Genomic DNA, 26,659 nt, shown 5'->3' with positions numbered 1-26,659 from the left:
ACTAACTAAAAATCTCTGAAACTGGAAACACTTATCTCCCTCACTAGCTTTAAGCACCAGCTGTCAGAGCAGCTCACAGATTACTACACCTGTACATAGCCCATCTATAATTTAGGCCAAACAACTACCTCTCCCCGTACTGAATTTATTTATTTTGCTCAATTGCACGCCATTATTTCTCTCTACTTTGTACATTCTTCCACTGCAAATCTACCATTCCAGTGTTTTACTTGCTATATTGTATTGACTTCGCCACCATGGCCTTTTTTTTGCATTTACCTCCCTTATCTCACCTCATTTGCTCACATTGTATATAGACATATTTTTCTACTGTATTATTGACTGTATGTTTGTTTTACTCCATGTGTAACTCTGTTGTTGTATGTGTCGAACTGCTTTGCTTTATCTTGGCCTGGTCGCAATTGTAAATGACAACTTGCTCTCAACTTGCCTACCTGGTTAAATAAAAGTGAAATTAAATTTAAATTTAAATAAAAAATCTGCTAACCATGTGTATGTGAGCAATAACATTTGACTTGATTTGACATATGTCTATGTCCTGGGAAATGTTCTTGTTACTTACAACCTCATGCTAATCACTTTAGCCTACTTCCCGTAGGGGACCCACCGATCCTGTAGAGGTGAACATGATTTTTTAATGACTACCTCATCTCTGTACCCCACACATACAATTGTCTGTAATGTCCCTCAGTCGAGCAGTGAAGTACGAACACAGATTCAACCACAAAGACCAGGGAAGTTTTCCAAATCCTCGCAAAGGGCATTGATAAATGTGAAAGAATATAAATAATTGCAGACATTAAATATCCCCTTGAGCATGGTGAAGTTATTATTTACACCCAGTGACTACAAAGGTACAGGTGACCTTCCTAACTCAGTTGCCGGAGAGGAAAGAAACCGCTCAGGCATTTTACCATGAGGCCAATAATGACTTTAAAACAGTTACAGAATGTCCTGGTTGTGATATAAGAACTGAGGATGGAAATTGTAGTTACTCATCAATACTAACCTAATTGACAGAGTGAAAGAAGCCTGTACAGAATCAAAATATTCCAAAACATGCATCCTGTTTGCAACAAGGTACTAAAGTAATACTGCAAAAATGTGGCAAAGCAATTCACCTTTTGTCCTGAATACAAAGTGTTATGTTTGGGGCAAATCCAATACAACACATTGCTGAGTACCACACTCCATATTTTCAAGCATAGTGGTGGCTGCATCATGTTAAGTGTATGCGTGTAATAGTTAAGGACTGGGGAGTTTTTCAGGATAAAAAAGAAACAGAATATAGCTAAGCACAGTTAAAATCAAAGAGCAAAATATGGTTCAGTCTGCTTGACACCAGACACTGAAAGATTAATTCACCTTTCAGCAGGACAATAGCCTAAAACACAAGGCCAAATCTACACTGTAGTTGCTTACCAAGAAGACAGTGAATGTTCCTGAGTGGCCCATTTACAGTTGGCTCAAATCTGATGAAACTCTATGTCAAGATCTCCAAGATTGCCATCACCACAGCAGCCTAATTACCATGGCCTTACGATGTCTACCTGAGACTCCAAGCCAAACTACAGAGTCCACCTTCCTGATTCTTAATCTACAGCCTTTGGCTTCATCCGGTCCAGTCTCATCCCCTCGGGAATCATTCTCACATCCTTTCTATATTATAAACCCATTTCAATCTGTTCAAATCCAATTTTATTGGTCAAGGATAGCAGATGCACATGGTTAGCAGATGTTAATGCGAGTGTAGCGAAATGCTTGTGGTCAATGTCTGGTCCTTGTGAAAAATAATATGATGAACAGAATACTGAATGTAGTATTCCTTTAACTACTGCAAAAAGGGAAAACAGAGTCTTGCGTCTCAGCAACAAATTTAAAGGCACACCCAACATGACTCTATAAACAGCCTGCTGTGTTGGCTGCAGGCCCTCATTCCAGGCTCACACACACTGAAACCTTTCTCCTGGCGGATTCTCCTCAGAGGCTTTGCTTTATGCTTCTTTGATAAATGAAAACATTTTTGACGTCATATGGTGGATATCTTCTCACAGACTCTGTGTTGTGTGTCTCTCTCTCATTGTGTGTGTGCCCTGTCTGCACACGCTCTTCAGACGGCCCACTGGAGGGAAGCCCTGAACATCCTGAAGCTTGTGGTGTCCCGGTCGGCTAGCCTGGTGCAGCCAACATCCCCCCACAGCGAGCTGGCCCACCTGGACCTCCAGGTGTGGGAGCGCTCCTCCAAAGCCCTGCCCGGGAAAACACTGGACTTTACCTTTGACATCTCTGAGGTTAGTCAGACATCAATGGTTCTCGGGTTCTTTTGATCTGTTTCTCTCTCTTTTGCTCACTCTGTCTTACTTTCTCCCACTCTCTCTCTCTCTCACTCTCCACTCTCTCTAACTTCCTCTCACTCTGATGTAATGTTGTCGCTCCCTGTCTGACAGCCAAGCCACAGACAAGACAGGGTTTGTTCTGTGCATGAAGCTGTTCTGTGTTAAAGACTGCTTCCCAAATGGCACCCTATTCCCTATACAGTGTAATACTTTTGATCAGGGCTCTGGTCAAAAGTAGTGTACTATAGGGAATAGGGTGCCATTTATGTCAAAGCCAAATGTTTGTTGTTAAAAGCATGAAAGGCACTTAGAGGAATGTTTACGGTCTCTTGTTTTCTTGTACTTTTCCTGTGTTTTCCAGGGTGTGGTACTGGTGTGAGACTGTTGATGACTGGATCTGTTTTGGACAGGAAACATGTCTTTCCTTCCAGTTAATTACAGATTATGCCTTTTAATAATGACCCCAGTAGATTAGCAGGAAAGCTAGAAAAGTACACACAGTAAACACTCCCAGCCAGTCTGGGCAGAGTTAGACTAGAGAGTGATGTTGTGAGGGCTAACAGACAGACAGACTGGGAAGTAAATGTATGATTTATGTATGTCTAGGAACCAAACAGGCAGCTATTTGTGAGGTTTATGAATGGCAGGAAATATTGTCAGACAGGTCTACTGCCGTCCTTTGTGTGGGAATCAGGGAGGAGGAGAGTTCAAACTGGGCTGGGGTGGAGAAGGAGTGAGCTCCAGCCAAACAGAGAGCATTACAGCCTAGAGAGGAATGATTGAATAAACTTACCTCTCGTTTCTCAGACAAATTCCTTAGTATTTTTAGACGGAAGGGGGTGGGGAGAAAAACACAACAGAAGAACAGCATGTTACCGGAGGCACATGGAATCTGTGTAAATTGACTGCAGCTGGATTGAATAAGCTAATTTAGCCAAGCTGGGGGATATCTTGTTTTCCTAATGTGCGAATCTCTCCTGCTCGGTAATTGAGCTGCTGGGGCTATGAACGGCTGCCATTGGACAGTGCTAAGGACTTAACAAACGCTGCCTGGCAGGTGTTCAAATATTGATGAGCGGCTGAATAGTTGGCCTGCTGCGTGTCCTGGCTGGGAGGGCTAGACTGGAGCAGCCATAGAACAGAGGAATGGGAGCTGTCCAATCATGGACTTACTGCTGCAGAGACACTCCGGTTCGGCTCCAAACCTGTGCTCTGTGTGTGACTAACTAAGGTCCCTACGTGTGTGTGTGTGTGTGTGTTTGTAGACCCCAGTGATTGGCAGGAGGTATGAGGAGCTGCAAGGTTCTCCAGGCCGGGAGGGGAAAAGCCGGGCCATCGCTGTGACCTGCAGCACCTCCTCCACCTCCTCGGGCTCCACCTCCAACAACGTCCTGGTTCCAGTCAGCTGGAAAATACCCCAGTCCTCTCAGGTCAGTGTCACCCTTTCTCCCTCTTCTCCCACAATTTCTCAGGTCAGCCTCCCCTTTCACCCCTCCTCCCCCAGTCTTTTCAGGTGAGTGTCTCCCATTCTCCCCCTTTTCCATCAGTACTCCAATGTCAGTCTCCCACTCCACCCCCAGTCCTCTCAGGTTAGTGTCCCACTTACATTTTACATTTGAGTAATTTAGCAGATGCTCTTCTCCAGAGCTATTACAGGAGCAATTATGGTTAAGTGCCTTGCTCAAGGGCACAATCAACAGATTTTTCACCTAGTCATCTCGGGGATCTGAACCAACAACCTTTTGGTTACTGGGGCTGCCTACCACCCCCTTCTCCCCCAATCCTCCAAGGTCAGTCTACCCCTTTCAGTCCTCTCAGGTCTGTCTCACCCCCTACCCCAATCCTCACAAGTCAATCTCTCCCTTTCTCTTCCAGAATGTTACTTCTATCTAGCCTGGTCACTAGTTCCTGTTTGTGCTTTAGCCAAACCTTCACGTTTCTTGTATGCCATGGCAAGGACCACTACAGAGGAGTTGGCTAAAGCACACCCAGATCTGGCCTCCAGGATTATTGTGATCAGGAAGTGAGAAATAACAACAAACAGAAAAAGTAAGAGTCAATGTAGCTCTGGTCCAGGGCACAGTGTGCACTCCTCCACTAGTAGTGTCCAGTAGTAGTGGAGAAACGCGCACTACCCCCACCCCCCTGGACCAGAGCTAGAGTCAGGGGCTCCACTTTGGTTTTTAGAAGTGGGACATCTAAAGCTCATATCTTGCATTTTTACACAATCCAATATGCTGTCTCTATTTAGAACAAAAAGTAAGCAAACATGCCCACTGTCATCAAGCTAGGTAAGAGATCATTATTAAGTATGTTTAATGTGATTAATTAGACTGAACAAGATCAAAGGTAATTCAATAATAAATATTGTTGGACCTTTAACCGATAGACTAACAAATGAACAACTTGAAAAACTAAGTTGACTTTTGATTGACTTTATTAAGACATCCTCTATATCAAATTTCAGTCAGACTGACCTGCCAGCCCGAGCCACCTGCACGCCCGACCCCCACCAGTCTAGTCAATAACTCCACTCTCTCCCAACACAAGTTCTGTCCCAGTTCCCACCTTTAAAAAAAACACCTAAAATATACATTAATCTCATATGCCAAATCAAATCAAATTTATTTATATAGCCCTTCGTACATCAGCTGATATCTCAAAGTGCTGTACAGAAACCCAGCCTAAAACCCCAAACAGCAAGCAATGCAGGTGTAGAAGCACGGTGGCTAGGAAAAACTCCCTAGAAAGGCCAAAACCTAGGAAGAAACCTAGAGAGGAACCAGGCTATGTGGGGTGGCCAGTCCTCTTCTGGCTGTGCCGGGTGGAGATTATAACAGAACATGGCCAAGATGTTCATAAATGACCAGCATGTTCGAATAATAAGAAGGCAGAACAGTTGAAACTGGAGCAGCAGCACGGCCAGGTGGACTGGGGACAGCAAGGAGTAATCATATCATGTAGTCCTGAGGCATGGTCCTAGGGTTCAGGTCCTCCGAGAGAGAAAGAAAGAGAGAATTAGAGAGAGCATACTTAAATTCACACAGGACACCGAATAGGACAGGAGAAGTACTCCAGATATAACAAACTGACCCTAGCCCCCCTGACACAAACTACTGCAGCATAAATACTGGAGGCTGAGATAATAGTATTGTAGAGCTCTTTTTACTTGCACACAATATAGCTGGGTCGCCCCCCAACACAACCCACTCAGCTTTAGGATCTTAGTGAAGCATTCATTATTGGTTTTGCGTGTGTTAAGCCAAGGCCAAAGCGACAACCCACAGGACGAAAGACCCCCAGGGCCAGGATTGAGCAGCCCAGCAGCTAGGGATTTCCTAAATCGGCATCTCCCCTGACATGGGCATGTTTTCAATACAGACTCCTTTATTCTAACTGTATTCCATATAAGGCCTCCAGACCTTATGACCGTTACCCAGTTTACCCTTAATCTTGTAGTAAATCAAAGCTAGTGATACTTAACTTGACATTGTGTGAGGAAAACCAACCTTCCAATTAATGGTATTGCATTTCTTAGTCGCTATAAATGGTTACACAGTTTCTTCAGATAAGTCTCCAGTATCAACATTTCCAAGCAAACAAAAACAGTGAGAATCTATAGACATGCAGAGATAAAAGAACATACTGTTTGCCAGAATTCCGCCAGCCTTCACAAGACCATAACATATGCAAATGGATCCGCTTTTGTGTTTTACACCTCAGCAGAGGAATGACATTTCTGAGTCCATGTAATGCAGTTTCACTGGCATATACTACTTTCTATGGATGGCCTTAAACTGTAGTAATTTATGTCTGAGATTATATGAACATGACTGGACATTCAAACATATGTATCCATTCATCATCAATAGCTTCTACCAGGTCTCCCTCACATTTTTGTTTTACATATTTGTGTCATCGGGAAAAGCCTTTATCAACTCTTGATACAGTTTGGAAATCATCTTTGGTGGTTTGTCAGACTCCCTTTAAAATGGCATTTGGCTTTTCCAGTGTTTGCTGCAGAGTGTGGTGTGTCCTCAAATTCACCTCACCTCTGTCACAGACTGGTCTTCCCTCGCTGCCTGACCCTGCTGAGACCCCGTCACCATCTGATCCTCCTAACACGCGGCATGACAAAGAATTACCTTGGTGCACATTTATACATTGATTCTATTCTTGGATAATATAATGGTTCAATAATTGAAATGACCATTCCCAGACTGTAGCTTTAAGCTGCTGTCCTGTAGCTACTGTAGGTCTACTCATCAATTCAAGATAGAACTTTATATCATTCACTGATATTGTTAATATACTGCAAAATTCCCCTGACCTCCATAGACTGGTCTTCCCTGACTGTCTGACCCTGCTGGGACCCCTGTCACCATCTGATTCTGTTGTGTACTGTCTGCACTAGAGGGCTGCATTCCTACTGGATGTCTGCGGAACCTTGCTGCGCAGTCAGCATTTTTCATGCTACGGGCAAGGGGGGTCATAAAGATGACTTTCGGATGCAAATATTTTTGTTGTCCCACAGATTATTTGGAAACGGTCCTCTTTCTGCTTTGTGTGCGTTAGCCTACCTATTGTGTTAAATGTGCATATCTTTGCATTGTTCACACATTCGCTGCTTCAACTTCAACATTAGCCTACCTCTCCTAGTTGGGCGTGAGAGTAGGCTGCCTACATAGGCAGAGAGTCACATGGCAGTTAACTTGAATATGAAATTAACTTAATTATGAGTTGACTACGGTCTCTGTAAATGATTATTGATAATGGAAGAAGTGGAGGGCGCTCAACCAACGTGAGTCGAAGTGCAATCAAAAAATGGAATCATCATTGAAAAGGCACAACGCACACACAGGTTAGGTTACTATGGTGAGCGACCGTTGAGCCTATTCATTTAAGTATTGATTACCCTTTTATTTGCCTCTGCCTGCAAATTGTCCTCCTAATAGGTGGGCAATATTCTATTGGACTAAGCAAAACGTAGCAAGCGTCTCATTCATGCTGCTTCCAGTTCAGTAGCTACCTGCGAGATCAGGTGTGGTCTCAATTAAATAGAGTATTATATAGCCTATGCATGTGTGAAGAAGCACGGGGCAGTTATCTTTCCATGGATATGTACTTCCTTAATAGGCCTATGATTAGGCTATAGTTTACATTGCCTAGAAATAGACTTAAATATTGATCACCCATTATTTCACAGTCTGAAAATCTTACCACTCCCCATAAAATTTCTTATTGGCTGATATAGCCCAGTAATACAATATAAGGCCCATGTAAGAATCTCTGGTAATTGAACCTATTTCTTAAGTTATTTTTGCAAGTTTGAAATTGCCTATAGGGTGCAAAATTGCTGGGACCATGGCTGGCAAGTGAGCTGTGTCACATACTGCGGTTGGGTTTGGGACCAGTTCTTGCGGTAGTGTGTGGGTGTCAGACAGAAGGCCAGCGGGTGGGAGCGGGATAAAGAAATCAGTCCAGCGCAGACCTCTACTGTGCATCATGACAGGGAAATCTGTAACATTACAGGTGTTTATTACTGTCAGTGTGAAAAGTAGGTAATTGGCTAGGGAAACTGACAGATCAATAACGTTACATTGCCATTCTGACTAATTAAACTCACATTGCACTGAAAAAACGTCAGAATATCAATCTTCAATTGTTGGCCGATGGGTTCATCATTTGATTCCGGTCTAGTTTAAGGCAGAAAGAATATCTGTTAGCCAACTTTTTGCCAGAGCTCTCTAACGGTATATCAACTGGTGAAAGCTTGCAAGTTCATTTACTTCTGAAATTAGACTAAACAAAGGCTACAAAATATTTCCATCCAAACAGCTGTTAGATAGTAATACTAGCCACGTCATACTGCTCTCTGACAGATACAGTTGAAGTCGGAAGTTTACATACACATAGGTTGGAGTCATTAAAACTTGTTTTTTAACCACTCCACAAATGTTTTGTTAACAAACTACAGTTTTGGCAAGTCAGTTAGGACCTCTACTTTGTGCATGACGCAAGTACTTTTTCCAACAATTGTTTACAGATAGAATATTTCACTTATAATTCACAGTATCACAATTCCAGTGGGTCAGCACTAAGTTGACTGTGCCTTTTTAAACAGCTTGGAAAATTCCAGAAAAGTATGTCATGGCTTTAGAAGCTTCTGATAGGCTAATTGACATAATTTGAGTCAATTGGAGGTGTACCTGTGGATGTATTTCAAGGCCTACCTTCAAACTCAATGCCTCTTTGCTTACCATCATGGGAAAATCAAAAGAAATCAGCCAAGACCTCAGAAAAAAATGTGTAGACCTCCACAAGTCTGGTTCATCCTTGGGAGCAATTTCCAAATGCCTGAAGGTACCACGTTCATCTGTACAAACAATAGTACGCAAGTATAAACACCATGGGACCACGCAGCCGTCATACCACTCAGGAAGGAGACGCGTTCTGTCTCCTAGAGATGAACGTACTTTGGTGCGAAAAGTGCAAATCAATCCTGAAACAACTGCAAAGGACCTTGTGAAGATGCTGGAGGAAACGGGTACAAATGTATCTATATCCACAGTAAAACGAGTCCTATATTGACATAACCTGAAAGGCCGCTCAGCAAGGAAGAAGCCACTGCTCCAAAACCGCCATAATAAACCAGACTACGGTTTGCAACTGCACATGGGGACAAAGATCGTACATTTTGAAGAAATGTCCTCTGGTCTGATGAAACAAAAATAGAATGGCCAGTTTGGCCATAATGACCATTATGTTTGGAGGAAAAAGCGGGAGGCTTGCAAGCCAAAGAACACCATCCCAACTGTGAAGCACGGGTGGCAGCATCATGTTGTGGAGGTGCTTTACTGCAGGAGGGGACTGGTGCACCTCACAAAATAGATGGCTTCATGAGGAAAGGAAAATGAAGTGGCTATATTGAGGCACCATCTCAAGACATCAGTCAGGTAGTTAAAGCTTGGTCGCAAATGGGTCTTCCAAATGGACAATGACCCCAAGCATACTTCCAAAGTTGTGGCAAAATGGCTTATGGACAACAAAGTCAAGGTATTGGAGTGGCCAACACAAAGCCCTGACATCAATCCTATAGAAAATTTGTGGGCAGAACTAAAAAAGCGTGTACGATCAAGGAGGCCTACAAACCTGACTCAGTTACACCAGCTCTGTCAGGGGGAATGGGCCAAAATTCACCCAACTTATTGTGGGAAGCTTGTGGAAGGCTAAACGAAACGTTTGACCCAAGTGAAACAATTTAAAGGCAATGCTACCAAATACAATTTTTTTTGTATGTGAATTTCTGACCCACTTGGAATGTGATGAAAGAAATACAAGCTGAAATAAATAATTCTCTCTACTATACATTCTTAAAATCAAATGCTGATCCTATCTGACCTAAGACAGGGAATTTTTACTAGCGTTAAATGTAATGAGTTTTTCAAAATTCAATGTTTAAAGGTATTTTGCTAAGGTGTATGTAAACTTTTGACTTAAACTAGAAGACTTAAAGTACTGAGGCTAGATATGACCTGGCTGTGGTAGCTACTATTACTACTATATATATGTGTATATATATATGTGTGTGTGGTGTGTGTGTATGTATGTATACTGTATGTATGTATACTACATGTATGTATACTGTATGTATGTATACTACATGTATGTATACTACATGTATGTATACATATATTAGTATACACACCACACATATATATATATATATTAGTATACTATATACTACTATTATTCCTTCATCTCAGTCGGGAGGGGATGAAACATTACCTAACGTTACATTTCATTTACAGTACTAGCTCAGCACTGCGACTAAACACTAGTTTAGTTTTTTTTTCTGTAAAGTTAAACAATTGTTACCTTACTAGCTATATCAGTCAACTAAAGAGTAACCAGTTTCTGATCTGCTTCCTTTTACAACTTGGTGAAAGAGAAGAGTGCAACATATACACCTTGAACTATGCTCAACTCTGCCATGCTGGTCCAGCCAGCCTTCCAGAAGCTTTGCCTTCACACGGCCTGTCAGCCCGTTCTGTGGTGTCTGCGGTCCTAAATCCAGATGTCTAAACAGTCTACCCAACCACACATTTGTCTATTTTTTTATTTTAATTTTAATCAATCTAAAGCTGGTGTAGGGACAAATGCAATTTCAGAATGTGAGGTGGCTGTTTGGAGTGTTTAGACATCTGGATTTAGGACCATGCGGACACCACAGAACGGGCAGACAGGCCGTGTGAAGGCAAAACTTCTGGAAGGATGGCTGGACCAGCACGACAAAGTTGAGCATAGTTCAATGTGTATGTGTTGCGCTCTTGGCTCGAGTCAACGATACGTCAAATCTTCTAAACTTGTGTGATGACAGAAAAATTTGAGTACATTTCTGTGTACTTTAAGTAGAACAAATATTCCTATGGTGTTCAAGTTATCCAATGTTTACAGTGGGCAGGAACAGGGTAGTCTTTTTAAAGGAAACAACAGAAGTAAAAAGAGTCTGTAGCTTAAAGGAAATTTTACTCAACTATCTTTTAGTATTGTGATCTACTGTTAATGCAATCACAAAATTGTGCATGACAGCAGCCAAGTTTTCAAGATGGAGGGCAGTGATGATGCATTTCCTTGAAAGAGTTGCACGGTCAGATCATGTTTTTATATTTATATTGACGTAATCTGATTTGTTGCGTCGCTGTCCGCTCAGAGGTCCTACTCAACAATCTGAACAACGCAGCTCTGCTCTGCTCTGGTGGGACGTCACCTCACTTCTCTCTTCTCTCCATATCTGCAGAAGAGGACACGGGAGAAGCTGGTGAATGTGTTGTGTCTGTGTGGACAGGGATTGGGGCTCACCAAAAATCCTTCGGTGAGACACACACACAAAAACACACACAGTTAATGTTGAGAATTCATAAAAGTTAACTTTTTTGTTCAGAATCACTGAAAGAAAGCAGTCATCACTTATTCAACAATTAGACACACTGATTGTGATAATGGCCTACTCATATTGCAGGCATTTTGTGAAAGTTATACACTGAGTGCACAAAACACATTAGAAACACCTGCTCTTTCCATGACAGACTGACCAGGTGAAAACTATAATCCCTTATTGATGTCACCTGTTACATCCACTTCAATCAGTGTAAATAAAGGGGAGGAGACAGGTTAAAGATTTTTACGCCAAATTGAGAGGCTGATTGTGTATCTGTGCAATTCAGAGGGTGAATGGGAAAGACTTAAGTCCCTTTGAACAGGGTATGGTAGTAGGTGGCAGGCGCACCTGTTTGAGTGTGCCAAGAACTGCAACGCTGCTTGGTTTGGCACGCTCAACAGTTTCCCGTGTGTATCAAGAATGGTCCACCTCTCAAAGGACATCTAGCCAACTTGACACAACTGTGGGAAGCATTGGCGTCAACGTGGCCCAGCATCCCTGTGGAATGCTTTCGACACCTTGTAAAGTCCATCCCTGACGAATTGAGGCTGTTCTGAGGGGGTCCAACTCAATATTATAAAGGTGTTCCTAATGTTTTGTGCACTCAGTATGTATGGTTACACGTCATTCTTAACCCCTCAACAATGTCATAGTAGTGCCTTAAGATTGTCTAACATGACTGGTTATTTAATATGGAAGATGTTTCAAAAATAGACATAGTAATGTTTATGCACCGTGATCTCATATGAAAAAGATTGATAAGAATTATATTTGTTTTGATATGAATTGTAGATTTAAGCATGCTTTTTTAAAAATGGAGTGTGGTACTCCCACGTATGCTTTTAACACACCCCTATGTATCCTCCCGTCCCCAGGTGATCTTCTCCAGCTGTGGCGAGCTGGACCTGATGGATCTGCAGCCCAGCCTGGTGTCATCTGAAGACGGGACTCAGGAGCAGGACAACAACATGGATGACACCACGTCCGAACAACAATTCAGAGTCTTCAGAGACTTTGACTTCCTGGACGTGGAGCTAGAGGAAGGAGAGGTGAGAATGGTTGATTGATTTGATCATTTAAAAACATAATTCTAATCACGCACCTGGATGCAAGGCCTTTGAAATCATTGAGGATAAACGCAAAAAGAAAACAGCTTATTACAGTTTATTTCCAATGTGGTCCTCTGGTTTAAGCAGGCAAGCTGACTGTCAGGGCTGAGAATATTTAGTGGTGTGTGAAAGGGTGGAAGACGTGAATGCATTGGCCAAATCACTCACAACCCATATAAGTTCCCTGGATGTAGTGTTGCAGTGCACAGACGTACTCAGTGTGTAGTGCTGTTATGGAACCTCAGTCTCCCAAACCTTATGATAGAGGTTAAAAAAAATCATAATCATAATCAATAAGTACTGTGTACATATGACACTAATGTACACAGTATTAGTGTAATCATTAAATCAGAGAGCTAGAAACGTTCTCAATCCCAAATGAGTGTCTCAACCATACGAATGGAATTACTAGAAGGGGCATCTCAATGAAGCCATAATGGGTGGCCCTTTATAATTCTATGGTCTCAACACATCTCCAGGACACTTTGTTGTGTCTACTTTAATTTCTTCTCTTCTATCCTCTAATGTAATGTGGGTTTATTTTTTTTCTGTTTTTGTCTGTGCCACCATCTAGGAGATCCAGGTAAGTCCAGTCATGTTGCAATGCAATTACTGTATTGTGTAGATGGAATGTAGTGGGATGTAGTAGTCTATGGATCCAAACAGTACCCTATTCCCTATGTAGTGCACTACTTTTTAACAGAGCTCTACAGTAGTGCGCTACATAGGGTGGATTCTTTCCCTATGGAGGTGTGTGATACAGTAGCACTGTGCATGCTCACGCACATTTTTGGAGTGTGTTCAGGGTTTACTCACCCTAATGTTAAGTCAAGTCCTCACTTAAGACTCTACACTTCATGTCAGGGCCTGTGTTCTTAGTACTTCCTGTCAGAGGGATACTATAGCATCATGTAGGTCACGTCCGAGCTAACAGAATCCCATCACACATTACACACAACCTTCCATTCACTGGATATGAGCAGACTTATTGCTCTTAAACGAGTAGTATGCAACTTAATAATCAGCTGTTGATCACTGTTGAGGTAATGTCCCAAATGCACCCTATTCCCTACACAATGCACTACTTACAGATTCCTCTCCATTTATGTTGCATTTGCTCAGATTATTATTTAATACCAGTCATGTACAGTGAATTATGTTAGAATGGCATTGATTCTAATACATGTCAATAATTTCCATAATAATAACACTATGTACATATGTAGAAAAACAAAAAGGGCAAAACCCCACCCCATCTGTCATCCCAGCTAGCAACAAACGTCATTAGGTCATTGCCTAACATTTTCATAGCAATGTTCCAGTGATGTGCAAGGACTGTTTTCAAGAGACCATCTCCTTAATATCAAACAGAACTTACCCAGAACGTGGTTACCGTGTTCTCTGAATATTCAATATTAGTGTTCTAGACACGTTTCATGGGATCATTGTAAGAAGATTAATGTGTCCAGTTTTCTTAGGGTTAGGAGGATATCTAATCAACGTCACACCAAACATACACAGAACATGGTTGCCATGTTCTCAGACTATAAGTCATTCATTTTCTAGATAGGTTTCATGGGAACGTTGCAAGAACTTTCCTGTGTACAAGGACGTTCAGTCATGGTCCCCTGGAGTTTTTTTTTCTAGTTCCCAGCTTTTTCTAGGGACTTCCCTAAAGAAGTTTTTAGGCCTATGCCTGATGATCCTAAAGAAACGTTCCCCCGGAAGAAAAATACTTGTTTCTTTACACACCACCCCTTATTATGGTTGCCGAGCCCATCGCCCTGATTGGTGAACCACTTATCCATTTACAGCTTTTTGTCTGTTTGCAAGGTTAGGGACACCCACACACACAAACAGTACTTTCAACACGCAATGTTTTCAACTTACATATTTGAAACACTTTGCTTTACAAGATTATATTGTGATGTTCATATACAGTGCTTTCAGAAAGTATTCACGCCCCTTGACTTTTTCCACACTTTGTTGTGATTGCAGCCTGAATTTAAAATGCTTCTACACCTGCATTGCTTGCTGTTTGGGGTTTTAGGCTGGGTTTCTGTACAGCACTTTGAGATATCAGCTGATGTACGAAGGGCTATATAAATTGATTTGATTTGAACATCGATTAAGTTCAGATTTTGTGTCACTGGTCTACACACAATACCCCATAATGTCGGAATGGAATTATGTTGTCAGTGTCCTGAATACAAAATGTTATGTTTGGGGCAAATACAACACATCATAGAGTACCACTCTTCATGTTTTCAAGAATGGTGGTGGCTGCATTATGTTATCAGTATGCTTGTCATCGGCAAGGACTAGGGAGTTTTTTTTAGGAGAAAAATAAATGTAATAGAGCTAAGCACAAGCAAAATCCTAGAGGAAAACCTAGTTGTGCTTTCCAACAGATACTGGGAGACAAATTCACCTTTCAGCAGTACAATAACCTGAAAGAAAAGAGAAACTCGCACACTGCTCTTGCTAGTATCACTGTTCTTTATTAAGCTTATGTATCGGCCTCAAGGCCTTCGTCAGAGCTTTTAATAAAGAACAGTGATACGCTGGAGTTGCTTACCAAGACATTGAATTTTCCTGAGTGGCCTAGCTACAGTTTTGACTTAAGTCGGCTTGAACTTTAATGGCATGACTTGAAAATCCCACGTTGTAACACAACAAAGTCAACGAGTGTGAATACTTTCTGAAAGACACAGTAATTATTATTACCTGGTGTTTGAACTCAGATCTTGGGTCACGGCATTCTGATCTTCTTGCTACTCCACAATGTGTGTGTCAGTTGTTAGTTAATCTGATTATTGTCTCATCGTTGATTTGATTGACTTATTTCATACATTTTAGGGGTTGTCTGTTTTATTTATCTCATTTTGGTGGGCATATTACTCTGTTTAATGTTACTCCAATGAAAAATAAAGTATTTTTGATTTAGTGTACTTTTTACTTCAAAGTTTTACATTGTCGGTGAAATCAGTCTTTGACGGTGGTGTAGCAGTAAGATCAGTATGCTGTGAACCGAGAGGTTATTTGTTAAAAAGTGAAGAATAATAATTACTGGAAATGAACATGCACAAAGTGTCAAATATGTTAGCTGAAAATTATGTATGTTGATAGCACTGTTTGTCCCTTGCCAACAGAAAAAGAGCTGTGAATGTATCAGTGGTTCACCAATCAGGACCTTGATGGGCTCAGCAACCGTAACAAGGGGTGGTGTGTAAAGAAACATGTTTTTTTTTTTTTCTCCGGAGAACATTTCTTTGGGAGCATCGGGAGGTCCTAAAAATGTTTTGGGGACGTCACAGGAACAACCCGGGAACTAGACAAAAACCTCCAGGGGACCATGACTTTACATTTCAAATTTTAGTCATTTAGTCGACAATGTTATCGAGAGCGACTAACAATTTAGGTAGGTGAGACAACGCATCACAATCATATCAAGTACATTTTCCCTCAACAAAGCATTCATCAGCACAGTTAGTGCTAGTGGGAAAAGACAAGTGCATTTTAATTTGGGGGGGGGGTTCGGAGGCACTGAGTTATTTACGATACTCTTCAAAGAGGTAAGATTTCATGCGATTTTCGAAAGATGGGCCTGGACTTTGAGGGGAAGCTTTTTCCACCATTGGGGTACTAGGACATAGAGCTTTGACTGGGCTGAGCGGAAGCTGACCTCCCGTAGGGGTGGGAGGGCCAAGAGACCAGAAGTGGCGGAATGGAGTACTCTGGTTAGGATTTAAGGTTTGAGAATAGCCTGACGGTAAGGAGGTGCAGTTCCCCTTGCTGCTCCATAGGCAAGCAGCAGGGTCTTGAAGATGATGCGAGCTTCGACTGGAAGCCAGTGTGTGGAGGAGTGGGTGAACTTAGGAAGGTTGAACACCATGTGGGCTGCGATGTTCTGGATCAATTACAGGGGTTTGACACAAGCGGGTAGCCCAGCCAAGAGAGTTGCAGTAATCTAGATGGGAGATGACAAGTGCCTGGATTAGAACCTGCACCGTTTCCTGTGTGAGGAAAGCTCGTACTCTATGGATGTTGTAGAGCATGAACCTGCAGGAGCGAGTCACTGATTTGCAGAAAATGACAGTGTTGTCCAGGGTCACGCCAAGGTTCTTTACACTCTGGGAGGGGGACACCGTGGAGTTGTCAACCGTGATGGAGAGGTCTTGGAGCAAGCAGGCCTTTCCCGGGAGGAAGAGCAGCTCCGTTTTGTTGAGATTGAATTTGAGGTTTCGGGCCGACATCCAAGCTGAGATGTCTGCCAGGCATGCAGAGATGCGTGTCGCCACCTGGGTATCAGAGGGGCAGAGGAGAATAGCGGTCATCCGCATAGAAATGATAAGAGAGACCATGTGAGGATATGACTGAGCCGAGTGACGGAGGATCTGATGGTTCATGGTGTCAAAGGCAGCAGGTAGACTTAGGGGGATGAGAACAGAGGAGAGCGTTTGGCAGAGCGGAGAGCCTTTGTGACACAGAGGAGAGTGGTCTCAGTTGATTGAGCCGCCTTGAAGCCTGACTGGTTAGGGTCAAGAAGATTATTCTGCTAGAGATAACGAGAGAGTTGGTCAGAGACCGTACGCTCAAGTGTTTTGGAAATAAAAGAAGGGATACTGGTCTGTAGTTTTTAACGTCAGCGGGGTCAAGTGTTGGTTTCTTGAGGAGTGGATCGACTCTGGCCATCTTGAAGTAAGAGGGGACGCAGCCAGTGGTCAGGGATGTGGGGAATAGGATAAACAATAAGGAAATGTTCTAACTCTAATGTCAAAACATGCTAAATAGGTTCTCAGGATGTTTTTGTTAACATACATATGTTCCCCTAACTAATGGAAAACTGGACACTCAAACATCAGGGGAACGTTATGGGTAACATTACAAAAACATTCTCTTTCCCTAGAATTGTTAGCTGGGACTACAGGCAGGCTCAAACAGATCTGGGACCAGGCTAGCCCTGGCTTTCCACCAGAATAAAATATTATGAAGCTAGTCAGTCACCACAGGTCCAGGATCTGTCCTGCCTGATGTGGTGACCTGGACTGTATTCCAAATGGCACCCTATTCCCTTTATAATGCACTACTTTTGACCAGGGCTCATAAGAATGTAGGGTGCCATATGAAATGCAGCCCTGAGGAGGCTGGTTGGATTCTCCAGAATCGTGACCTGATGGAAAGTAATTTGGCATCTGAACTGGTGTAGGATGACGTTTCCACTAGACACATCTTGGGTCAGTTTTGCATTTTCCCCTGTAATGGTTAGGATTGGGGGAGGGGAAGCTGTACCTAGAGGAAACTTCACCCAGGAGGATCTGAAACTAGACTGAGGCCATTAGGCTCAGGGGGATGATAATACTACACAATATTTAGGAAGTCCAAAAAGCTCCCAGTGGAGCCATACTCAAGTTGTTTTTCAGTTTTTGTTAAGAGGGCTATTTTGATCCATTGGAACGTTTTCTTTATGATGCTCTAAAAGACTACTTTTTCACGTGACTTGCCAAACCGTACTGTGCTGTCTTGGATATTTTCTGTTCACGTGGTCCATCAGCACAGTTCCAGCAACTGTGGTTGAATGTGTAACCATGCTAGGGTAGTACATCTCAGCTTGGCTTGTATCACCTCCGCTCAGTAGTGTGAAATGGTATAAGTGAGGCTGTTGACATTGTCATTGGGTAACTCTCACATGAAGATCAGCCTTGATTTGACTTTCACTGCATGGTCAGGTATTTGTGGCTGCTGGTTACTCTGTGTGTGTGTGTGTGTGTGTGTGTGTAAACCCCTGTGTGTGCGTGCATTTTATTTATTTTTTTATTTTACCTTTATTTAACCAGGCAAGTCAGTTAAGAACATATTCTTATTTTCAATGACGGCCTGGGAACAATGGGTTAACTGCCTGTTCAGGGGCAGAACGACAGATTTGTACCTTGTCAGCTCGGGGGTTTGAACTCGCAACCTTCCGGTTACTAGTCCAACGCTCTAACCACTAGGCTACGCTGCCGCCCCATGCATGGGTTTAGACCACTGTGTATGTGTGTGCGTGCGGTGTGTAGACCCCTTTGTGTGTGTGTCTGCGTAGACCCCTGTGAGTGTATGTGTGAGGCATCTGGCTCTGTGTCGTCTAGTTTCTTAAAGCTGTGTGGATCGTCCTCGCAGGGGGAGACGATGGACAGCTTCAACTGGGGGGTGCGGAGACGCTCCATGGATAGCCTGGACAGGAGTGACATGGTGCCCCTGGATGACAGTGAGCTGTCCAGCAGCACACCCAGCCTAGGCCAGTTCACCCACCAGGACTCAGAGGAATCCTCAGAGGAAGAGTCCATCACCGCCAGCCAGATCCTCTCTCACTCCCAGGTGGTACGTCTCTCTAACCACAGACCTAGGATCAGATTATCTCCCCCCCCCCAATCCTAACCTTAACTATTGGGGGGATTAAATAATATCTGACCATGTATAAACGGTTACAATTGCTAGGACACAACCAGGAGGCATGCTCTGCTGCCTCCTGGCAGCAGAGCATTGTTTGCACTATGTATTGTGGAATGGTTTTCTCTCACAACAGTTGCCTTGTGCATGATGTCCTGACTAGCAGATCTGGGTTCAAATAGTATTTGTTTTCTTCAAAGTACTTCAAGCTCGATCAAGTTCATGGAACCAATGGAATGGTCCCAAAAGTGCAAACCTCGCCCATCTGGCACTGGTTCAAGTAGTATTTGTTTACTTCCAAATACTTCAAGCTCGCCTGGTGCCATAGAACCAAGGTAATAGTCCGAAAGTGTAAACCTAGCCGATCGATCAATCCAAATATTTGAAAGAAAGCGAATACTATTTTAACCCGGATCTGATGATTAGACTGGAGGAGGACTCTGAGCTGTATTTTTGTCTCGTTGCAGATTGTGAATCTCTCCCCCACCGAGGAGGTCAATCAACTGGACTCTCTGTACACCTCCGGTGACAACTCATCCGCTGACCCTCCTCTGCACACCCGAACGTCCAGTTTCGAGATCTCGCTGGCAGAGAATTCAATGTCGAGGGTGAATAAGTACATCAGAGTGTCTGAGATATGGGTGCCCACTCACTCCTATTCCTCCCATCAACGCTGCCAAATAATACAATTATATCCTATCCTTTCGCAGTTCGATTTTAGCGATAAGTGTTGATGTTTCTCAATAAGGTATTATGTGTATTTCTCTGTGAATCTTCAAGATTTTCTCCAGAGAGGATATGGCAGGACCCCGTCTGTAGTCTTCAGCTTCTAGTTAGCTGCATGTCACAGCTAAATCTTCTAATACCTGCTCTTACACCTATTATCTAATGTGTTGGGTCATGGGCTGGTTGGTGCTGCAAATGCTTCCATTTATATTCAATACTATCTTTTGAGGAATAGTATTGCTGTGTTCTTGGGGTTTTGTGGTTTTGTGGTTGTTTGGTAGCAAGGTGGTTCTCTTTCTGTGTCTGAAACAATTGGCATAATTTGTACACACTCGTGAAAACGTAACCAAATGTGAAATTAAACACAGCATAGAGTATCTTTGTCCATTGGAAAGGGCAGTGTGCCTATCATTTATTCCTAATACTGTACTTTCAAAAAATGTCTTACCTTTAGGAGGAAAGTGTCATAATTGTGAGTCATTCTCATCATTCAGCAATATTATGCATATTCCCCCAAAAGCACATAATCAAGAATATTTGAGTGCATGTAATAATAATGGATTCATGGAATGCTTTAACACAGTGCTCTCAGTGATTTACCGTCACTCACTGGATTCCATCAGTAGAACCCCATCAGTGTTTCCCAAACCTGTCCTCAAGTAACTACAGACAGTTTTGAAGTACTGGAATAGATCAAATTGGCTGGGGGTACTACATTGAGTGCTTCCCAAATAGCACCCTTTTCCCTATATAGTGCACTACTTTTGACCAGAGCCCTATGAACCCTAGTCAAAGTAGTGCACTACCTCGGGAGTAGGGTGCCATTTGGAACGCAACCTGATATTGCCCATCTGATGCCGGCACTTCGAGTAAGTCCCTCCCTCCTTTCCTCTCTCCCTCTAGGCTGAGGTATCAGTAGAAGACGAGGACACGAACATCCATGAGGATGACCTGTCCATCAGTGACCTCCTGCCAGGGTTTGACTGCAGCGGCGACAGCTTCAGCCTGGAAAATCTGGCTCCGGGAGACGACCGAGGAGAACTGGACCTGGACTTCAGCGCACTGCCCAGGTACATAGCACTGTTCAGGTCTGTTAGAAGAAAACGTGGTTAATGAAAGAGTTTTTATAGTGCTTTATACATTTCAGGCCAATAAATGCTTATTAATTGTAATGGAATTGGTCATAAAATGTGATCATGAAAGTCTAATCAAACCTGCAACAGTGCTTTTGTCAGTATTTATAACCTTTTCATACTACTGAATGGTAAAATACTATTATGTAAGCAGGCACAATATAGTTCTGGTCAGCATGAGGGTCTGAAGTGTGCTGCTTGAATGCTGCTATTTCTTCATGTGTGTGCCTGGTTTACCCCACCAGTCTCGGCGAGGAGGAGAGAGACGAGCTGATGGAGTCTCGTTCTTCCCTTCCTCCGTCACCCTTCTTCTCGGCCATCCTGGCGGCGTTCCAGCCGGCGGTGTGTGACGACGCCGACGAGGCGTGGCGGAGGCACATCAACCAGCTGGTGTCCGACTCAGACGGCTCCTGCGCCATCTACACCTTCCAAGTCTTCTCCTCCTTCTTCCAGGTAGATGGTGGATACACATTGTTCACTATCTGTGCTCTCCCCCCTGTGCGTTTATTTTTTAGAGCATTGGAAAAGGTATCGTTGGTGGTAGCCTATCGAGCACAGTGTTTAAGCTGGCTAGCGAGAGCTTCCCTTTTCTGATTGGTTATCACAAAGTTGTGTTACTGAAATTCGCAACTATAGTTGCCAACAGTCAAATCTTAGAATGTCACTTCGTGTCTCCTTCCATTGAAAATTATATATTTATTTTTTGTTGTTGCTGAAACGAGTAAACCATCTGAATCTATCGTAACGGCCAAAGAGACCTTCCGGTACCGCGTCAGGACCTGGTAATACAGAACCCAGTCTGCATCTCAAAAGACACCAGTTGTGTCCCAAATGGCAACCTATTCCCTGTATAGTGCACTACTTTTGACCATGGCCTATAAATCAGCAATTAAGTGTCCTATCTGCCATACTATGTCAGTCAAACCCGGACTACAGTGCATTCGAAAATTATTCACACTCCTTTACTTTTTCCACATTTTGTTACGTTACAGCCTTATTCTAAAATTGATTAAATAAACATGCTTCCTCATCAATCTACACACAATACCCTATAATGACGAAGTGAAAACAGATTTTTAGACATAAAAACAGATACCTTATTTACATAAGACTCGAAATTGAGCTCAGGTGCATCCTGTTTCCATTGATCATCCTTGAGATGTTTCTACAACTTGATTGGAGACCACCTGAGGTAAATTCAATTAATTGGACATGATTTGGAAAGGCACACACCTGTCTATATAAGGTCTCACAGTTGACAGTGCATGTTAGAGCAAAAACCAAGCCATGAGGTCGAAGGAATTGTCCGTGGAGCTCAGACAGTATTGTGTCGAGGCACAGATCTGGGGAAGGGTACCAAAAAAATTCTGCAGTATTGATGTTCCCCAAGAACACAGTGGCCTCCATCATTCTTAAAAGGGAGAAGTTTTGAACCACCACGACTCTCCCTAGAGCTGGCCGCCCAGACATACTGAGTAATCTGGAGAGAAGGGCCTTGGTCAGGAAGGTGACCAAGAACCTGATGGTCACTGACAGAGCTCTGGAGTTCCTCTGTGGAGATGGGAGAACCTTCCAGAAGGACACCCATCTCTGCAGCACTCCACCAATCAGGCCTTTATTGTAGGGTGGCCAGACGGAAGCCACTCCTCGGTTAAAAAAAGCACATGACAGCCCGCTTGGAGTTTGCCAAAAGGCACCTAAGGATTCTCTGGTCTGAATGCCAAGAGGTTCATCTGGAGGAAACGTGTTACCATCCCTACGGTGAAGCATGATGGTGGAAGAATCATGCTGTGGGGATTTATTTCAGCGGCAGGGACTGGGAGACTAGTCAGGATTGAGGGAAAGATGAACAGAGCAAAGTACTGAGATCCTTGATGAAAACCTGCTCAGGAAGGTTCACCTTCCAACAGGACAAAGACCCTAAGCACACAGTCAAGACTACGCAGGAGTGGCTTCGGGCCAGAGCCTAGACTTGAACTCGACCGTAGATCTCTGGAGAGACCTGAAAATAGCTGTGGCGCAACACTCCCCATCCAACCTGAGAGAGCTTGAGAGGATCTGCAGAGAAGAACAGGAGAAACTCCCCAAATACAGGTGTGCCAAGCTTGTAGCGTCATACCCAAGAAGTCTCGAGGCTGTAATCGCTGCCAAAGGTGCTTCAACAAAGTACTGAGTAAAGGGTCTAAAAATATGTATTATTTATTTGCAAATGATGGTGTATTGTGTGTAGATGTGTTAATGATTTAATTCATTTTAGAATAAAGCTGTAACGTAACAAAGTGGAAAAAGTGGTCTGAATACTTTCCAAATGCACTGTATGTCATTACACTGATGTTTCGTTTTTTAGGATCCCCATTAGCTATTGAACAAGCAGCAGCTGCTCTTCCTGTGGTCCACATAAAACGTACAAATAGATAAAGTACAGAACAGTAATAGACAAGGACAACATAAGATATAACATTAAATTCAAAATACAAAAATAAGGGTTATACATTGAACAAAAATATAAATACAACATGTCAAATGTTGGTCCCATGTTGATGAATAAAAAAATTCCCAGAAAATGTTCCACATGTAAAATGTCTGTTCTTCTATGGCCTGCATACTCACCCATTGAGCGTGTTTGGGATGTGATCGACGTGTACGACAGCATGTTCCCGCCAGCATCCAGCAACTTCGCACAGCCATTGAAGAGGAGTGGGACAACATTCCACAATCAACAGTCTGACCAACTCTGTCACGCTGCATGAGGCAAATAATGGTCACAACAGATACTGACTGGTTTTCTGGTCCACGACCCCTACCAACAGATGCATATCTGTTTTCCCAGTCGTGAAATCCATAGATAAGGGCCGAATGAATTTACTTAAATTGACATATCCTTATATGAACTAACTCAATAAAGACACCATATACAGTACAGTTAAATTAGATCTTTAGAAAGAGGAGAGGAGTGTGAGCTAAACTTGCTTTTTACCTGAGTAACCTCTGGGGGCAGAGCTTTCCACGATGGCATGGCTCTACATAACTGAGCGACGCATTAAATCTTTTGGGGTTTGGCACCTTGAAGAAACACATTGAGGTGTCTGGTCTGTTTGAAGTCTATGCAAATAGATTATGAAGTGGTTAGGCATTTTCAACACACAAATGTTTCTTAAAAGACTAGAAAAATGGCGCCGAAGAGGATGGTTGACGTTTTACATGCCCGTAATAAATTGTGCTATTTTTTGCATTGTTTGTAACTTATTTTTTTAAACTTATTTTGCACATAATGTTGCTGCTACTGTCTCTTATGACCGAAAATAACTTCTGAACATCAACACTGGGATTACTCACCACGGACTGAAAGAAGCTTTTTTTTCTTTAAAACGAGCCCGACGAGAAAGATACACTGCTCTCCCGGGAACAGACCCAGAATCACATAATTTGGTGAAGAAAAGACGGAGGAAAAGAGGACACAGATCAGGCTGCCTTTTGAGAATCTGTAGGTGAGCGAGTAAAGTCCCGTTGCCATCAATTCTACTTGCTAACATGCAATCATTGGAAAATAAAAATGGATGACCTACGATTATCCTACCAATGGGACATTAAGAACTGTAATATCCTACGTTTCACAGAGTCGTGGCTGAACGACTACACGGACAATATAGAGCTGGAGTGATTTTCAATGCACCGGCAGAACAGAGAAACTATTTCTGGTAAGACGAGGGATGGGTGGGGTGTCTTTTTGTCAATAACAGCTGGTGAGCGATGTCTTGAGGTATTGCTCGCCTGAGGTAGAGTACCTTATGATAAGTTGGAAACCACACTATCCCCAAGCGAGTATTCTTCTAAACTCAGCAAAAAAAGAAACGTCACTTTTTCAGGACCCTGTCTTTTCAAAGATAATTCGTAAAAATCCAAATAACTTCAGATCTTCTTTTGTAAAGGGTTTAAACACTGTTTCCCATGCTTGTTCAACGAACCATAAACAATTAATGAACATGCACCTGTGGTACGGTCATTAAGACACTAACAGCTTACAGACGGTAGGCAATTAAGGTCACAGTTATGAAAACTTAGGATACTAAAGAGGCCTTTCTACTCTAAAAACACCAAAAGAAAGATGCCCAGGGTCCCTGCTCATCTGCGTGAACGTGCCTTAGGCATGCTGCAAGGAGGCATAAGGACTGCAGATGTGGCCAGGGCAATAAATTGCAATGTCCGTACTGTGAGACGCCGAAGACAGAGCTACAAGGAGACAGGATAGACAGCTGATCGTCCTCGCAGTGGCAGACCACATGTAACAACACCTGCACAGGATCGGTACATCCGAACATCACACCTGCGGGACGGGTACAGGATGACAACAACCACTGCCCAAGTTACACCAGGAATGCACAATCCCACCATTAGTGCTCAGACTGTCCGCAATAGGCCGAGAGAGGCTGGACTGAGGGCTTGTAGGCCTGTTATAAGGCAGGTCCTCACCAGACATCACTGGCAACAATGTCACCTAGGGGCACAAACCCACCGTCGCTGTACCAGACAGGACTGGCAAAAAGTGTTAGTCAGTTTTGTCTCACCAGGGGTGTTGGTTGGATTCGCGTTTCCTTCTTTGAAGGAATGAGTGTTACACCGAGGCCTGTACTCTGAAGCGGGATCGATTTGGAGGTGGAGGGTCCGTCATGGTCTGGGGCGGTGTGTCACAGCATCATCGGACTGAGCTTGTTGTCATTGCAGGCAATCTCAACGCTGTGCATTATAGGGAAGACATCCTCCTCCCTCATGTGCTACCCTTCCTGCAGGCTCATCCTGACATGACCCTCCAGCATGACAATGCCACCAGCCTACTGCTCGTTCTGTGCGTGATTTTCTTCAGGACAGGAATGTCAGTATTCTGCCATGGCCAGCTAAGAGCCCGGATCTCAATCCCATTGAGCACGTCTGGGACCTGTTGGATCGGAGGGTGAGGGCTAGGGCCATTCCCTCCAAGAAATGTCTGGGAACTTGCAGGTACCTTTTGTGGAAGAGTGGGTTAACATCTCACAGCAAGAACTGGCAAATCTGGTGGAGTCAATGAGGAGATGATACACTGCAGTATTTAATGCAGCTGGTGGCCACACCAGATACTGACTGTTACTTTTGATTTTGACCACCCCCTCCCCCCTTTGTTCAGGGACACATTATTCCATTTCTGTTAGTCACATGTCTGTGGAACTTGTTCAGATTGTCTGTTAAATCTTGTTATGTTCATACAAATATTTACACATGTTAAGTTTGCTGAAAATAAACGCAGTTGACAGTGAGAGGATGTTTCTTTTTTTGCTGAGTTTATATAATTCGTAGCCATCTATTTACCACCACAGACCGATGTTGGAACTAAGAGTTCACTCAACCAACCACCTATAAGGCCATAAGCAAACAAGAAAATGCTCACCCAGAAGCAGCTCTCCTAGTGGCCTAAGGCAGGCAAACTTAAATCAGTTTAATCACATTTTTACCAGCATGTCACATGTTCAACCAGAGGAAAAAAAACTCTACACCACCTTTACTCCACACACAGAGATGCACACAAAGCTCTCCCCCGCCCTCCATTTGGCTAATCTGACCATAATTCTATCCTCCTGATTCCTGCTTACAAGCATAAACTAAAGAAGGAGGTATCAGTGACTCGCTTAATACCGAAGTGGTCAGAAGGTGCGGATGTTACACTACAGGACTGTTTTGCTAGCAGAGACTGGAATATGTTCCGGGATTCATCCAGTGGCATTGAGGAGTATACCACCTCAGTAATCGGCTTCATCAATAAGTGCATCGACGACGTCGTTCCGACAGTGACCGTATGCATATATCCCAACCAGAAACCATTGATTAAAGGCAACATCCGCATCGCGCTAAAGGCTAGAGCTTCCGCTTTCAAGGAGCGGGACACTAATCTGGACACCTATAAGAAATCCCGCTATGCCCTCAGACGAACCATCA

The 26,659-nt window shown here is 43.2% G+C and overlaps 1 protein-coding gene across 6 annotated transcripts in view; it reads left to right on the top strand.

Moving 5' to 3' along the window:
* The window catches only part of LOC109906299 (protein furry homolog), a 221,761-nt gene that overhangs the window by 160,584 nt on the left and 34,518 nt on the right, over positions 1–26,659 (top strand). For 3 of the 6 annotated variants that reach the window (XM_031790357.1, XM_020503940.2, XM_020503942.2), the window contains exons 50-58: positions 2,136–2,312; positions 3,623–3,787; positions 11,158–11,232; positions 12,174–12,347; positions 12,982–12,990; positions 18,567–18,767; positions 19,304–19,444; positions 20,466–20,632; positions 20,941–21,148. In XM_031790357.1, the coding sequence (XP_031646217.1) occupies positions 2,136–2,312; positions 3,623–3,787; positions 11,158–11,232; positions 12,174–12,347; positions 12,982–12,990; positions 18,567–18,767; positions 19,304–19,444; positions 20,466–20,632; positions 20,941–21,148 (1,317 nt within the window). The remainder of the gene's footprint in view (positions 1–2,135; positions 2,313–3,622; positions 3,788–11,157; positions 11,233–12,173; positions 12,348–12,981; positions 12,991–18,566; positions 18,768–19,303; positions 19,445–20,465; positions 20,633–20,940; positions 21,149–26,659) is intronic. The other 3 variants (XM_031790359.1, XM_020503943.2, XM_031790358.1) reach the window with 2 other exon arrangements.

The sequence above is a fragment of the Oncorhynchus kisutch genome, linkage group LG15, assembly GCF_002021735.2.
Source record: "Oncorhynchus kisutch isolate 150728-3 linkage group LG15, Okis_V2, whole genome shotgun sequence".
Classification (NCBI taxonomy): Eukaryota; Metazoa; Chordata; class Actinopteri; order Salmoniformes; family Salmonidae; genus Oncorhynchus; species Oncorhynchus kisutch.
This window is presented reverse-complemented; position numbering and strand designations above follow the sequence as displayed.